Source organism: Peromyscus californicus, unplaced genomic scaffold (assembly GCF_007827085.1).
Source record: "Peromyscus californicus insignis strain IS unplaced genomic scaffold, ASM782708v3 Scaffold_6__1_contigs__length_162567912, whole genome shotgun sequence".
Lineage (NCBI taxonomy): Eukaryota > Metazoa > Chordata > Mammalia > Rodentia > Cricetidae > Peromyscus > Peromyscus californicus.
Window position 1 is genome coordinate 54,627,665 of NW_026294584.1, and position 16,661 is coordinate 54,644,325.

A 16,661-nucleotide genomic window follows, 5' to 3' on the forward strand; every position below is an offset into this window, starting at 1 on the left:
ACAGGAAGCTGGGAGAGGAGACACTGCCAGCCGCCATCAGGACAAGGAAGATGTAAAGTACCGGTAAGCCACAAGCCACGTGGCAAGGTATAGATTAATAGAAATGGATTAATTTAAGCTGTAAGAACAGTTAGCAAGAAGCCTGCCACGGCCATACAGTTTGAAACCAATATAAGTCTCTGTGTTTACTTGGTCGGGTTTGAGCGGCTTGGGACTGGCGGGTGAGAGAGATTTGCCCTGACTGTGGGCCAGGCAGGAAAACTCCAGCTACAAATGGCGTCCAACGTGGTGGCAAGAGTTTCCACCTAAAAACTGAGAAAAAGGATTCTAAAACGGAGCTAAAAACAGTTCCTAATTGTCTCTCTCAAATGAGCGGCAGCGGCCGGTTTGAGCTACTGGCGGGTTGCTGGCGTGCGCGCTCGACCTGCAGTATGGCGGGAATGAAGTCTCTGCAAATGGCACATTAAGCTGCATTGTGGATTTAGCCTTTGCTAGTACAAAACAAAAAAAGAGGTTTCTGAGCTACATGCTGCTTGGATAAAAGCATAGACCCACGATGGCTCCCAGAGCTGGCGGTAAGCATACTGCCGCCATGTTGGGAAGCTGAGGTGGGCGGAGCCAGCAGCCACAGCTGCTGCAGTTTAAAGCAACAGATTCATAATAAGACAGATTCAGATGTAATAGTTTAAAATGTGTGTAAAATATACGTAGGCTTAAAAGAGACAAAAAAAAGGTGATATATACAATATAGAAACAAATACATGGTTTTAAAAAAAAATAAAGTCTTTAAAGAGACAGTAAAATTAATATAAAAAATAAGCCACGTAGAGATGACTATTACACAGAGAGTCTGGATTGTGTTGTCTTTGGGATTCTTAACTACAGAGAGATATTTGATTGTAAAGGAAGCTGAGTTAAACCAGTATGTATATTTTAAAGATACTTTGACTTCAAAATTTGGATGTAAGGATATGTTGCTTTGGAAAAGAGTCTCTTTTGTTTCCACAGAAAGCAAGAGGCTATGGATTTGTTCCAGAGTAAGATACATCAGGTTTGACCAGCCAAGACCCCCTGAAAGGTCTCCGATGACACCATGGCCCAGATGATCCAACATCCAGAACCGTTTCAAGACAACTGGCTCAGATGATACAGCCTCACGGACTACTCCATGATCCTAAAATTTTCTTTGTTTCCCCAAAAGATACAGCGCCCCCCTCCAGCAGGAAGTAGTAAGAGAAGCTACGCCCAAATTCCCAAATATACCAAGCTGACTTTGGAGATGTGTAAAGGTTAAAACCTTCCTTTTTAAGAAAAGAAAAGGGGAGGTGTTGTGGGATGGTCTGTATGTCAAATGTGTTGCTGATTGGTCAATGAATAAATCACTGATTGGCAGTGGCCAGGCAGGAAGTATAGGCGGGACTAACAGAGAGGAAAAATTGAGAGAACAGGAAGCTGGGAGAGGAGACACTGCCAGCCGCCATCAGGACAAGGAAGATGTAAAGTACCGGTAAGCCACAAGCCACGTGGCAAGGTATAGATTAATAGAAATGGATTAATTTAAGCTGTAAGAACAGTTAGCAAGAAGCCTGCCACGGCCATACAGTTTGAAACCAATATAAGTCTCTGTGTTTACTTGGTCGGGTTTGAGCGGCTTGGGACTGGCGGGTGAGAGAGATTTGCCCTGACTGTGGGCCAGGCAGGAAAACTCCAGCTACAGTACTACAAAGCTATAGTAATAAAAACAGCATAATATTGGCACAAAAACAGACATACCAATCAATGGAATTGAATTGAAGACTAAGACATAAATCTACATACCTATGGACAACTGGTTTGTTTGTTTGTTTGTTTGTTCCATAAAGAAGTCAGAAACACACACTGGAGAAAATACAGCACATTCAACAAATGATACTGGTCAAACTTGTTGGCTGAATATTAAAGAATCCAAATAGATTTATATTTATCACCCTGCACAAAACTCAGCTCCAAATGGGTCAAAGACCTGAACATAAAACCATATATACTGAATGTGATAAAAGAGTAAGTGGGAAATAGCCTTGAACTCATTGGCACAAGGAAAGACTTTCTGAACAGAACATAGCACAGGCTAAGATCAACAACTAATAAATGGTATCTCAAGAAACTGAAAAACTTGTAAGACACATGACACCATCATTCACACAAAGCAGCAGCCTACAGAATGGGAAAAATTTTTTTCCAGCTACACATTTGATATATCCAAAATATATAATGAACTCAAAGAAACCAGATCTCAAGAAAACAAATAATCCAACTAAAAATGTAGTACAGCTCTAAACAGAGGCTTCTCAAAAGAAGAAACTCAAATGGCTAAGAAAGACTTAAGGAAATGTTCAATATTCTTAGTTATCAGGGAAATGCAAATCAAAATTACTTTGAGATTTTAGCTTACATCTTTCAGAATGGCCAAGATCAACAAAACAAGTGACAGCTCATGCTGGGGAGGATGTAGAGCAATGGGAACACTCCTCCATTGCTGGTTGGAGAGCAAATTTGTACAACCACAATGGAAATCAGAGTGGTGGCTCCTCAGGAAGATAGTAATTGGTCTAACTCAAGATCTCGCTATTCTACTCTTGGACATATACCCAAAGGTCGCTTCATCCCATCATAGAGATGCTTGCTAAACCATGATCATTGCTGCTCTATTCATAATCGCTAGAAATTGGAAACAACCAAGATGTTCCTCAATAGAAGAATGGACAAAGAAAATAATGTACACTTACACAATGGAGTATTTATTACTCAGCTGTTTAAAAAATGAAATCATGAAATTCATGGATAAATTTATGGAACTAGATAATAAAATCATCCTGAGTGAGGTAAGCCAGACCCAAAAAGACAAATACAGTATGTTTTCACTTAGCAGTGGATATTAGCCATTAAGTCAAAGGCAACAAAACTACAATCTGTAGGACCACAGTAGTTAGGCATACAGTAATGACCTAGGGAGAAAGATAGTTCTCCCTTGGAAAAAGAAATAGAATAGAAAGCTATGGATGAATGGGGGATTGCTGGAAAAGGAGGATCAAGTGGAGGCAAGAGAGAGATAAGGGGATATGGGGAGGAACAGCTAAAATTAAGGGACTTTTAGGGGTGTTACGGAAACCTAATATAATACAAGCTTTCATATATATATATATATATATATATATATATATATATTTTTTTTTTTAAATAAAATCTCCAACTAATGGGGGAGACAGACCTCCAACTGTCCACCTCTTATCTCCAAATGAAGCATCCAATACTTGAATTGGGTTAAATCCAATTGAGTTGTCCAAAAGTGTCCTATGGGAACCCACAAACAACTCAGGATGCTGCCAAGACTGTAGATTGCTCTCCACAAACTGACAGCAAGGCCCCCAGCTGAAGCCCACACCTATATAACTCAGTGAACACGGAAAAGGCAATCCTTAGCCTCTATATGCTAACATCTTGAGTACAGGAAGGTATTCTTCATGCTACCAAACAAGAAATGTAAACACCAACCCAGCTACAAACCCTTTGATCTACAATGGGGTCCTGCCTTTAAGATATGTTTGTGCAATGGTGTTACAAAGCTTGTGGGAGTAACCAACCAATATCTGATTTGACTGAAGGCCCACTCCACGAGATGGAACCAATACCAGACACTACTTGTATCACCAAGATCCTGAGACTAGATGGTCCAGGGACCAAGGGCAAAACTCTGTTTTTTTTAAAGAACTACTGTTCTTTAAGTAAATAAATAAATAAATAAATAAATAAATAAATAAGCAAGTAACACACCAATAAACGACATTCTTTTATACTCATAAATTGGTGCCTTCTTAGCCATCATCAAAGAAGTTTTCTCCTGCAGCAGATGGGAACAAATACAGAGACCCATAGCCTGATACTATTCAGAGAGTGAGAGACCTTGAAACACTTGACCTAAATGGGATTCCACCATCAAATCCCTCCCTTTAGTCCTCAGGGATCCCCATAGAAGAGGAGGAGGAGGAAAGAGTGAGTGTAAGAGCCAGAAGATAGAGAGGACATTAAGAAACAAGGCCCTCTAAGTCAACATGATCCCTGCTCATAATGAACTCACAGAGACTGAGGCAGCACACACAGGGTGTTCCTGGGTCTGCAACAGAGAGGGTCCTAGGGCTGAGAAGGAAAACTGACACATGCCCCCGTCCCTAATCCAGAAGCTGTCTCCAATTAATAGCCACTTGTAAATAAAAATTTAGATTCTTCCAGTGGAGACTCACTGGGGAAACAAGCTGCTGTTAAGGGTAAGCAGCATGTCCACCAGTAGACAGCCAACAGGAAACTAACGCAATAGCATCCATGGAGGTTTCTTGTCTCATAATGATATGTTAGGGAGCTTCTTTTAATTTTACCTTTTTGTTTTTTGTTTTTATTTTATTTATATTTTTTCCTCCTCAAACAACTCAGGATGCTGCCAAGACTGTAGATTGCTCTCCACAAACTGACAGCAAGGCCCCCAGCTGAAGACCACACCTATATAACTCAGTGAACACGGAAAAGGCAATCCTTAGCCTCTATATGCTAGCTCCACCCCTTGGCATCTCTATAAAAACCCTGGGGCAGAGACAGTCGGGGCCCGTTGGAATAGGTTCCAGGCCCTCTCGAGGCTATCTTTTATTTTCTATCTGTTTATCTCCCCAAGATTCTCCGCAATAAATCCTTCTATCTAATATTTCCTGCTGCTTGCACTCAAGAAAACTCTGGGGAACTGTGGGGGTGGTGGGTAAACGCCCCACAATCTCAGAGGAAAGCCTCGTGGATACATTGACTCCACCGGAAGAGATACTCTCAGGTGCTGAGGACAAGGTAGAGAAATTGGATCAGTCAGTCATAGAAAATGTCAAATCCCAAAACTCCAACACTTTATAAAAGAACCAAACCGCGGGGTGGTGGTGCACGCCTTTAATCCCAGCACTCGGGAGGCAGAGCCAGGCAGATCTCTGAGTTCGAGGCCAGCCTGGGCTACAGAGTGAGTTCCAGGAAAGACGCCAAAGCTACACAGAGAAACTCTGTCTCCAAAAACCAAAAAAAAAAAAAAAAAAAAAAAAAAAAACACAAAAAACAAACAAGTGGTATAGAAGAAGAAGAAATCCACTTTAATGGCACAGAATATTTTTTAAATAACTTATTTAACTTGGTATTTGTGTGCATTGTGTTACAGTCCGAGAGAAGCCCCCAAGAAAGACCAACAGTCATGTATACTATTTAGCAAGAGCGTTTATTTCTAGCATGTTAGGGTGGCAAACAGCGACCCTGAAGGGAGGTCATAAATTCCTTTTAAGTGTAGTTAGAGGAATTCCATGGAGGAGGGATTAATCTGGTGTTGATTGGGGGAGGAAAGATTAGTCTGGAGGCTGATTGGTAGGAGGCTCTTGAGTGGTTAGGGACTGATTGGCGGTGGGGAATCTAGTGCCTAGGGGCTTGTTGACAAAAGGGTAGGAAAGGCTATCTTTAGCTAGCAGAAGTCTGGGGACATCTGCTGAGCCAGCAGAAGGGGCTTGGGGCAGCTGCTGAGCCAGCAGGAGGCTGGAGGGTCCCTGTTGATTGATTGCCCCTAGATTGTGGTTTTCATGAGAACTGCTTGCTCAGCTCCAGCCGGTTCTAGTGAACCAAAACTAAGTCCTGGTCCATGTCAGGGCTGCTGGGGGAGCCTGTTATGGCCCTGGTTTGGCTACCCAGTCCTCTCACATTGATGCGAAGGCTTCAGACTCCCTGGAACTGGAGTTAGTTATGAGCTGCCACGTGGGTGCTGGGAATTGAACCTAGGTCCTCTGTAAGATCCACTAGTGCTCTTAACCACTGAACCATCTCTCCAACCCTGACCTTGAACCCCTTGGCAAGAAATCTTGTCTTCATCATTCCCCAAACCAGTGATTAAACTAAACCTGGCATGTAGTTAAGTAAACAGTGATTGAATGAATAGAACATTGAAGAGACGTGGACACGGAGTGGAAGACAACTTTTCAGAATTCTTCTGAAAGAGCGACCCTTGAAGAGCACCACCAGAATCATGAAGACTTAAGAACAAGGAAAACACTGGACTCCACTCTGCAACTATTGGGTAAGAAATCCTGGGGTGGGGCTCAGTAATCTATACTTTAGCGAACCTTCCAGGCCACTCTCTTCATAATGAAACTTAAGAAGTGTGCTAATGGTGCTCCAAGATGCCCCATATGGTAGTGCACACTATAATCCCAGCAACAGGAAGGTGGAGCAGAAGGATTGCTACAAGCTTGTACTCAGCCTGGGCTGCACAGTGAAATACCAGAAAAGGCTGCATAACAACAGACTTGGCAATACAATACAAAACCACTCTCCTCCGTCTCGGCATGAATTATCTCACTTAGCACCCCCAACTGCCTAAAATAGACATTACCCTTACATATGAGGATATTTATGGCTTAAAGGGTTTAATGATTTGTCTAAGTCCCCTAGCCATAAAAGGTGACCTTATGAGTTCAGTCCGACGGGCACCAGGAATGGGCTTCCCAAGAAACGGGAGTATCAGCTAGGTGCCACAGCCCCAGAACTCAAATAAAGAGTCTTGAGTAGTTTGACCTTTTTACTATTTGCTACTCATTTTAACTTCTTTGTGTTTTAGTTCCTGAGAAACCCATCAGGGTAGAATGGGCTGAAAGAAACCCATTAACATTCTAAAATGCTCAGGAATTGTTCTGTATAAAATGCTATTTGTATGACTCCCCATTTCGCCCCTTTACCTCAAACATACACCTTTAAAAAGACTCCTTTCCTGTGCCCACCAGTGTTCTGCACACTCTTCTTACCCCCTCTGATGGCTAAGCCCAAATGGCAATTACTTAGGACAAAAGAATAAAGTAAAAAGACGTCTTAGGGTTGCATGCCTTTAATCCCAGCACTAGGGACGCAGAGGCAGACAGATTTCTGTGAGTTCGAGGCCAGCCTGGTCGACACAGTGTGTTCCGGGACAGCCAGAGCTGCATAGTGAGACCTTGTCTTAAAAAAAAAAAAAAAAGAAAGAAACAAAAAAAAGAAATTAAATAAGGAAAGGCTGCCCCCTGCTGTCCATATCTATGAATGACCACAACCTGATTTCTGCCCAATTGATCTGTGATGTTTGCCCAGGTTATTGTTCTTTTTTTAAAGGAGTGAACTAGTGAATGAGTAAATAAAAGAATAGATAGATGATAGATAGATAGATAGATAGATAGATAGATAGATAGATAGATAGATAGATAGATAGATAGATAGATAGATAGATAGATAGATAAAATTTTATTGTTGTTTAAAAATACTGCCGCCTTTACGTTTGGTCTCAATGCCCACCCAGATGAGCAAACTGGAAAAACACCATCAGAAACTATGACACTAAAACACATGGTACTATTATCTTCAAGGCCAGATGATATTAAGATACCCAGCTATATGATTAAAAAGAAACTCTGGCTTAATGAATAAATCATTTCTAGGGAAAGTGAGAAATCAAAAGGTGAAAAAATAGATCAAAATAAAATGTATAGCTCAATGGAAAAAGAATGAAGAATGGATTTTACCACCTTCCAAATGATAAAAAAGATTGGCTTTTTTACTCAGGCTTGCAGTAGAGTTGTAAGATCGGCCACTATTGATGAGACAAACAGACTGTCTCCCCTTTGCCCTGTGTCCAGTTCAGAGCACCAGTAGGTTACAGCTTCCTGTCTGGCCCAGGAGGTGCCAGGCCTCCTGCTGTGACAGAAACACACTTAAGAACCTCTTCTGATTATTTACTTGACTGTGTTAACAAACCCAGTCCTAGAGACTTTGAATCAAAAACTCAAGGGAATTGGTTAGAGATTTGCATCCTGACAAGCTTCCTAAGGGGCCCAGGCCTCTCTGAGCTAAAAGCAAGATCATGAAACAGCTTCTTACAAAAACCGATCTTTGGAAAAAAGTAATGACTTGAAACTAAGTATTTTTTTAGCAGAAGATTTTCATATATTTTTATATAAAATGGCATTTTATTAGTTATCCTTCCTTTTATACTGATGTTTTAAATTTTTATTTAAAACAAATAATATAGGTATATGTCTCCAAAACTGAAATCTCACCACAAACTCAACAGTAAGAAATGGCCCATGCTCTGCCACTGTCATTGGTGGGTAATTGCCTTAAATAGTTTGTTTTGTATTTTTACCTGTATTTCTTTTTGGTTTTGTTTTGCAGTTCTGAGGAATCAAACCCAGGGTCTCCATCACGCAAGCAATCCACCAGTGAGCAGCTGGCCTTAAACTCATAACTATCTTTCTACTTCGGCCTCCCAAGTGCTGAAAGTTTCACTTGTATGCAACTGTACCTACAAGGTAAATTTTCTTGGGTGACATTTTGGATGAAAATAAAAATGAGAACGCATTTATACCTTCATTGTTGTTTTCTGGTCATTTTCTAGATAGGTTGTGGGGTTTTTTTGGTTTTTGTTTGGTTTTGTTTTTTGTATTCCTACTAGCAACAAATATACTCAAGTCTTTATTTCATTGTGAAGTCCCCCAAAAAACAGTCTCTAATAGCCCAATTTTTGAATTGCTAAAAGGCATGCTTTCAATGTAATTTTTCTTCGTATTATCATGGTAAGGCCTTTTCCCTACACTTAGGCACCATTTTGATTTCTTTTTCTCTAAAACATCTGCTATTTGCCTTTTTAAAAAAAATTGAGCTGTTAAATTGTCTTCTCATTGATTACTAGTCCTGATGGTGAGAATTGCAAATATTTTCCCAGGTTTTTAGTTAGCTTTTGATTCTGTTTCTATTCCTTATATAAATGTGACAAAATTACATAGTCAAGTCTATCTTTTCTTCATCTGGGTTTTACATCATCACTTGACAGGCAATAAAAGGAAGCATCACTGGGGGAAAGATACCCAGGGCATGCAAGGGCAGGTTGGACTTCAGAGTCAGTTTGTCTGTTTTTGAGATGGAGTCTCAAAGAATAGCCCTAGCTGGCCTGGAACTCTGGACATAGACCAGACTGGACTCATATTCCCAGATTTGCTTGCTTCATCTCACAGCACTAGGATGTGTGCACCTCCACTCCCTGCCAGACTCATCTTGAACCACGAAATTTGAACTATCTACCAAAGCTTTGAAATGTCTTCAGAGAAAGACTACCTTGTGACTATGATCACATGGCCCTGTGGTTATAGATTAATTAGGATGATTTCCAAACTGTGTCTCTCCCTACCCAGCCTCCAAGGAGACTTGTCCCCATCCCCCTTTGCCTAACTTGACAAGTAATGACATGATAACACTTGTGGTCACTTCACCTTATTTCATACCCATTCCTGGAAATATGATGCATCTTTACCATCATTCTAAGAAGTCCAGAGTCTAGTTAACCCCTTGAGAAGGCTTGAGTCTGTCTCAAGAGAGAGAGTCCGCATGCTACACAGTCTTGCTCTTGGGAGGAAGATGTAACCTCTGAGTGACGCACAGCCTTGGAGCAAGGGCAGAGCCAGGCTAGATTGGGGGCTGTTACTTCTTCATAGGGTGGGTGGTTCCCTTATATGACGACAGCTTGAGAAGGGTGGATACGAGAGGGGATCCAGCCTCTTCAGCAAACAGCACTGCAAAGACACCCAGCTCTAAGGGGACAAAGACATTCAAAAGAAGGCCAGGGGGCAAGGAGGAAACTCCCCGTATTGGCTCACTTCTTACACCACCTTGCACAATGGGGGCGATGTCACCTTTTCTATCTTCAGCTCCCCTCAGAGGACCAGCTGCTCTGGTGGTTTCTTCCAACCTTCAAGGGGTGGACCTATGGGTGGGTCGTTTTTGTATAAAGCTGTAACATTGTGGGGACAGGGGGCACGGTGATTCAATTCTATGGGAAACCTTTACAAAAACCTTTCTGTCTGTCCCCAAGGCCCCACAGTCCTCTGTTTTTCTCCTGGGACCCAGGCGTAGATGTGTTTAGATCCAGAATGCTTCCACTTTACCCCTGCTGTTTGCCAGGTCAAGATCATGGAAAAGAAAAGGGCCTTTTCATCGGAAGCCTCCTATGCAGAAAGATCACAAACGTAAGAAGAATGACTCAGTGGCCCCAGAGGCAAAGGATACAGGGATACCCCTTCAGCCAACCCCTATGGAACCAGACCACCACCACCAGAAAGGTGAACCAGATGTGAACAATTCTACAGATTGCTCAAAAAGAAGCCATGGAGATCTCAGCTCTGGGCTGGTCCTGGGAACCTGCTCTCGGCAAGCCTACCTCACTTTGATGGACCCTCAGAGAGACACTATATATATATATATATATATATATATATATATATATATATATATATATATATATATATATATATATATATAGTGTCTCAGAGAGAGGGCATTCTTCATAAAAAGGGATGTCGGTCCCACTCGATGGAATCTGCCGTGTTCTACATGCCCACAAGTCTAAGATGTAAAGAGAGGATGGTCCCAGCTAGTGTCATTTCTTCTAGGGTCCTCTAGACACTAGCCGGGACCATCCTCTCTTCACACCTTAGGCTTGTTTTCCTCCTTGCCCCATGGCACTGTGCAAACACAGAAGTTTTCTTTGGTAAAGGAACCAGACTCACAGTTGTAGGTAAGATATCTTTCAGGTAAATTCCCAGGTCTGTCTTAGGACAAAGCATGTCCTCTGTGTCCATTTTAGAATTCCTATATTTTGATGTGCAAACTATGACTACACCTTCGGCTCAGGGACCAGGCTTTCAGTAATAGGTAAGATCTAAGGGTCTTTGGGTATGGGATGAAAAGTATGACTCTGTCCTGGGAACCAGAAGAAGGATCTAGCTAAGGGAGAAAGCCGGTTCATGACAAGGACTACATTCTAGGGAGGCTGAATCCACAAAGGTGGTCTGAAGGTTCCTGGCTGAGTCAAGAGGGACCTGGGATGGAGGACAGGAAAGAGAAAGGAGATGGACTCACAAATAGTGAGGAGTTTTGAAGTGGACTTGGGAGGCTGTGTTCTGGAAACACGGTCTATTTTGGAGAAGGAAGCCGGCTCACTGTTGTAGGTAAGTTAGGGCCAAATGGCTGTGCACCAGAGGCAGCCCCTGTCTGGGGTGCCTACGCCGCAGTGTACTTCTGTCAGGAAGATCTAAATTCCTGTGCTCATGCTTACAAGAAGGGAAGAATGTCCATCTCCAATATTTCACAGGCTGGCTGTGCCAAGCCTAGGCACCCTGCTAAACGCAGGCAGGTTCAACTGGGAGTCAGCCTCATATACTGCTCATAGTCCTGCTGCTTGACCCTCTCACACAGTCAGAAGACAGATCTTGGAGAGGAGGATGCATGGACCCACCAGGAAAACTGACTGTCAATGATATTAGTTCCACTCCCAGAGATAAAAGCGTCCTTGAGAATGAGGGAAGCTAGCTGGCAGGTGGGCACGGGGAGGAGGGCAGAAATCAGCAAGCAGTTTTACCACCAGGCTTTAATGTTGTGTTTCCAACGAAAGATTATTTTTCGGTCATGGGACCAAGCTGTCTGTCCTGGGTATGTAAAGGGTTTCTTTCTCGGGAGGGTATGTTGTAAGCCTGGGGGTGCGGGAAAGCTCCTTGGAGAAGGAAGGGACTGAAAACTCAGCCTAGGTTGTGGCTCAGAGGATGAAAGGGTGGAGAATGTGCTGGAGCCCCTGGGAATTCCGTGTGGAGTCAGGATCTCAAGGAGGGCCCCAGCAGCTGCGGTGGGGGGGGGGGGGGGGGGCTGTTTGTCACTCTCCTGTTGTACTGTGTAACAACCAGGCCCAGAATTTTGGAGAGGGGACTCGACTCTCTGTTCTAGGTAAGCTACAGAACCAAAGAGGTGGTGGGGCTCCTGTCCCTTAGAGCCAGAGTGTCTGGGAACCCCCAGTACTGATGGAAGGGGTCGAGGAATTTATTCTTTTACTTACTGGGGTCTAAAAGGCTCCTCTAACCCCCTTATGACAAGGTGAACCCGCAACTGCTTCTTTCCCCAGAAGTCTTCAGTCCCTGAGTGGTCTCCTCCCTACCCCCAGCGTGATCTTACCTTTCTGTTTGCATGGATGTGCTCCTTCTGCGTCCCTTCCTCCTGTCCCCTCCTGTCACATGCCTCATGGGATGACTGTGGTCTAGAATCCTGCCTGCAGGCAGAGAGTGGCAGTCATCCAGCTCTCAGACAACTAACCTAGACCTCTGGCTTGGGGCCACTAGCGGGTTTTACCGGGGCCGCCTGCCGCTGTGTTCCTATAATTCGCCCCTCTACTTTGCAGCAGGCACCCGGCTCACTGTGACAGGTATGGGGGCTCTATTGCTGACTGGAGGGGTGTCTGTGTTGGATCACAATGGCCTGGGAAAGGAACTTAGGTATAAAATTGGAAGGCCGAGTCACCCGTTCCCATCTGGAACCCTGTACCTTCTCCTGCTTTCCCTAGGGCCTGGCAGCTTGCCGATCCCTGAATTGGTTTTCTCCTTCTAGTCACAGGATGCCTTGCTTTGGGGCTTTGAGTCTTTTGCCTTCTTTTTATTACTCTTTGGACTCCCATCTCTGTAGTTTCTAAACGATGCATTGCCTTGTTTTCTCTCTAGTACCACTTCTCCGCCCTTTCCATTCCCATTCTTTTTCTGCACTGTTGACTTGTTTTGGTACATGGCTCTGTCTTCTGATTTGAAATATTGACACTGACCTCCAGTGCAGACTTCTAATCCTGCCTTCATCTTTCTTCCTCTCTCTATCAGTCTCTGAAGACCCCTGTTTGTCTTCCTGGTGTGTTTTAAAGGGCTAGATGGCAGCGGGGACCAGGCTGGTGGTGACTTAAGGGCTGATCCTGAGTAGAGGGCATAAGTCTTTGTTATAGCATTACAGGAGCTGTAGGCTGCCTACAGGGAAATTTGAAGTACATTGTACTTGGTGGGTATCTCAGGCATAGATATGAATAAGCTTACAACCAGAAAAATGATATATTAGCAACAGCTACAGATTATGTATAAAGAAGAAAAAAGAGATAAGCGGTCCTCAGACTCCGGATCTGTCTTGGGATAATAAGCTAATGTATCTGTTGTGAAAGCCCAACATAACCAATATGATTGCGAGGAAAGCAGACAGGCTGAGGGAGCAGGGTAGGGAAGTGATGAGGTCTGAGAGAGAGAGAAAAAAAATGGAAGGATGGGGCAGCTTGGTTCTCCCAGGACTGGAAGCTTGCACAGATATTTTCTTGAAGATAGGACCCATGCCATAGATACTAAAGGAAACTACTGAGCACTGGATTCAAATGCCTGGAGCTCAAAGGAATAAAGTTGGGGAACTGTCTGGTGATAGCCCTAAAAAAAAGTGTTTTTTTTTTTAATGCTAAGCTGTCCCAGGGTCTGTAAGACACATAAAATAGGAAGGAGTATTTAAAATTAACTTTAGCTTAAAGGACCAAGTTAAAATTATCGGTTTTGTTTGCATTTTACTTTTGAGAACCTCATGCATGAGTATTGACTCTACATCTCTCCTATTCTTCCCTCCTTCTCTCTCACTCCTCCCATACCACTTTCTCTCTCCCAAGTTCGTTTAAAGAATTCAAAGGTCACCTCATGTGACTACCTTTATTTCTATTATTGATTTTCCTTCAAGCCACTGTTTGTCTTTTTCAAACCCATTTTTCAATTTCCCCCACAAGTCCCTAACTTCAGACAGAGCAAAGAGATCTCATATTGTTGTGTTTCTGCATCAGAAGAACCTTGCCTTCGTGTCAGAACAGAGCCAGGGAGGGAGGATGTTAAACTCCACAGAAAGGAACGATGCTTGATGCTTGGAGGTTGTATGTGAATTTTTGCATCTCTGGTGTCTTCAGAGGGTGTCATTCTTTTCAACAATCCTAGAAGGTTTTTCTGTCCCATCTTCCAAGTGTGTGAGTGGCCCAGGCCATTCCAGAGGAGACCCGCTTCTGAAAGGACCATTGTGCTTTAAGATTTGTTTATAGGAGCAATTAATCATTCACTACATTAAAGAATACAAAGTTAGGCTGTGAACTAGAATTATGAAACTCATCAAGGAGGCTTGCTGAGCATGGAAAAATAGAAGAGTTCAACCTATGAATAACATCTTCCACAGGATTGCAGTTTTCCTGAGCAAGCCGCCACAGCCCTCTTACACCTCAGTGTAGGAGTAAATGTGGAACATCAGATAGGCCATGAGCCAGAGACAAGCTGGGACCTCAAAGCAAGTACATGCAGGGGGAGGGGGAGTGTTGAGCAAGGTATTCAGAAACTTAGAGACTTTTCTGGATGTTATGTTGAAAACGTCTCTTTTAGGCAACAAATATTGATAGTATGCAGAATCACCCAAGCACATTAATATATTCACCACGCCCCCCAAAAGAAAATAGTAATAAAAAAATCACCTCAGTTCTTAGGATCATGATGTTAATATGACACTTTTGCCTCAAAATTCAAGCTCTCCCAATTCGACTATTTCAAATCTAAAAGATCAGATAGCCATGCACAGATTATGATTTTGAAAGGAAAAAAAACTGGGTATATTCTTTTTCATAGGAAATCAAACGAAGTCACAGTATGTGAGGCATTACAAGAAAGTCCAGAAAATCAGGGGACCCATTCCACCTTAGGAAAATGGGGGAGAGAGTATACAGGGCATATACTTAGATAAACCCATAAAAAAGAGGGAACATCAAGGGAGACCCGCAACAGAGTTAGACAGTGACAGAATGGTAGCAGGACCGACTATACTATGGTTTGTAATGTACTTTATAATGACCATTTCCAGCCCCCTCTCACACAGTCCAAGCCAGGGCTAGATAGCTCTCAGACCTGTCCTTCTCTCTTCATTTTCAGAGGACCTGAGCAAGGTGAGCCCACCCAAGGTCACCTTGTTTGAGCCATCAGAAGCAGAGATCATCGACAAACAAATGGCTACCCTCGTGTGCCTGGCCAGGGGCTTCTACCCTGACCATGTGGAACTGAGCTGGTGGGTGAATGGGAAGGAGCTCCGCAGTGGAGTCAGCACAGACCCTCAGCCCTCCAAGGAGACCAATAACATCACCTACTGCCTGAGCAGCCGCCTGAGGGTCTCTGCAACCTTCTGGCACAATCCTCGCAACCACTTCCGCTGCCAAGTCCAGTTCTATGGGCTTACAGCTGAAGATGAGTGGGACAAGCCCTCGCCCAAGCCTGTCACCCAGAACGTCAGTGCAGAGGCAAGGGGCCGTGCAGGTAAGTGGGACCTGGGGAACAGCTGGTAAGAAGAATGGGCATCACTAGTATCAAAGAGAAACGGAAAAATATAGGCAAAAGCCAGAAGGAAGCCTAGATGCAAAAAAACAAACAAAAACTGTGGCAGGGGACTAAAGTTTGCCAAGAAGATAAGCTAGACAACCACAGCTAATCCTAACACCAGATCCTCAACCAGCAGCCTTACCTGTGGGGTCTCCTTTCCATGACCCTGTGCAGCTCAGCCTCTGAATCATTATCTTTAGTGCTGAAGCCATGGGTTTCAAGAATAATGGGTTTGCATTGACACAACAGAAGAGAGAGGGTTCTGGGGCCACTTGGAGAGGCAGATCTGGACCTGTCAAACTGTGCTAGCCTCAAGGCTGGCTTAATTTTCAGTCTGCTTAATAAAAAGAGGTCTCATCCATTTTTCTGTCTCCCTTTTCTTGCAGATTGTGGCATAACCTCAGGTGAGTTGACTCCCTCTTCACTTCTCATGACCTCGACTGCAGAGCGAGCTGCCTGTCCAAAGGTACTTACCTGCTCTCCTTTACTCTCAACAGCATCCTACCAACAAGGGGTCCTGTCGGCCACCGTCCTTTATGAGATCCTGCTGGGGAAAGCCACCCTGTATGCAGTGCTTGTCAGTACCCTAGTGCTGATGGCCATGGTAAGGAATGGGCAAGTGGACCACACAGGGGAGGTGACAGGTGGCACACAGGACACTGAGATCCAGGGGTTTAAGGGCTCTAGCATAACCAGAGGTGAGCAACAGACAGAGTTTTGCTCCCATACCATAAAAGACAAGCAGAAACTTCAAAAACTGCAGTGAATGAGTCATGCAGAGGATGAGCTGTGGCAATCCCAAACCCCAAGGGATATTTGAGGAGCCCTATCATTTTTCTGAATGGCCTTTCCTACTTCCTCTCAAGCTCCACTGTGCATGGCCCTTGGTAAATCTAAAACCTTTCTCTTCCGCAGGTTAAAAGAAAGCATTCCTGAGGCCAGACCTGGAGGCAGAGCCCAGAGCTTCCAACCCATTATGCGAACTCGGATTCTCTTTTTCCAGTACTTCTGAAGAGCTGTTCTCACTTGTCTGTGCATCCTAAAGTCTGCCTTCTGGTCATGCATGCTTACACATGTTCATCTGAAATCCCTGTGACCTGGAGAATGCCTAGCTCACTTAAAACCAATAAACATAACCAATAAACATGTTCTAGAATGACCTATTCTTGTCTGTCCCTGAACTCCTTGATCAATCATGAAAGAAGAAATATTCAAAAAATGGTGACCTCCTCAGGTAAGAAAAGTAAGGGCCCCCACCCTGAGAGTAACAGAAGAGGCTAAGTTTGGAAGGTGGTGATGGGAACTAAAAATTCACAAGAGAGAAAGACAGGTTCTGAGTACAGAAAGTTTCTGATCCTCAGAACAGCACTC

The 16,661-nt window shown here is 43.6% G+C and overlaps 1 gene segment (V, D, J or C); it reads left to right on the forward strand.

Annotated features, from left to right (window-relative positions):
- The window catches only part of LOC128098744 (T-cell receptor beta-1 chain C region-like), a 431,175-nt gene extending 414,767 nt beyond the window's left edge, over window positions 1-16,408 (forward strand). The window contains 5 exon segments of the C gene segment in view: window positions 11,020-11,066; window positions 14,850-15,227; window positions 15,677-15,694; window positions 15,788-15,894; window positions 16,206-16,408. Of these exon segments, the coding sequence occupies window positions 11,020-11,066; window positions 14,850-15,227; window positions 15,677-15,694; window positions 15,788-15,894; window positions 16,206-16,226 (571 nt within the window).
- Window positions 16,409-16,661: the final 253 nt, after the last annotated feature.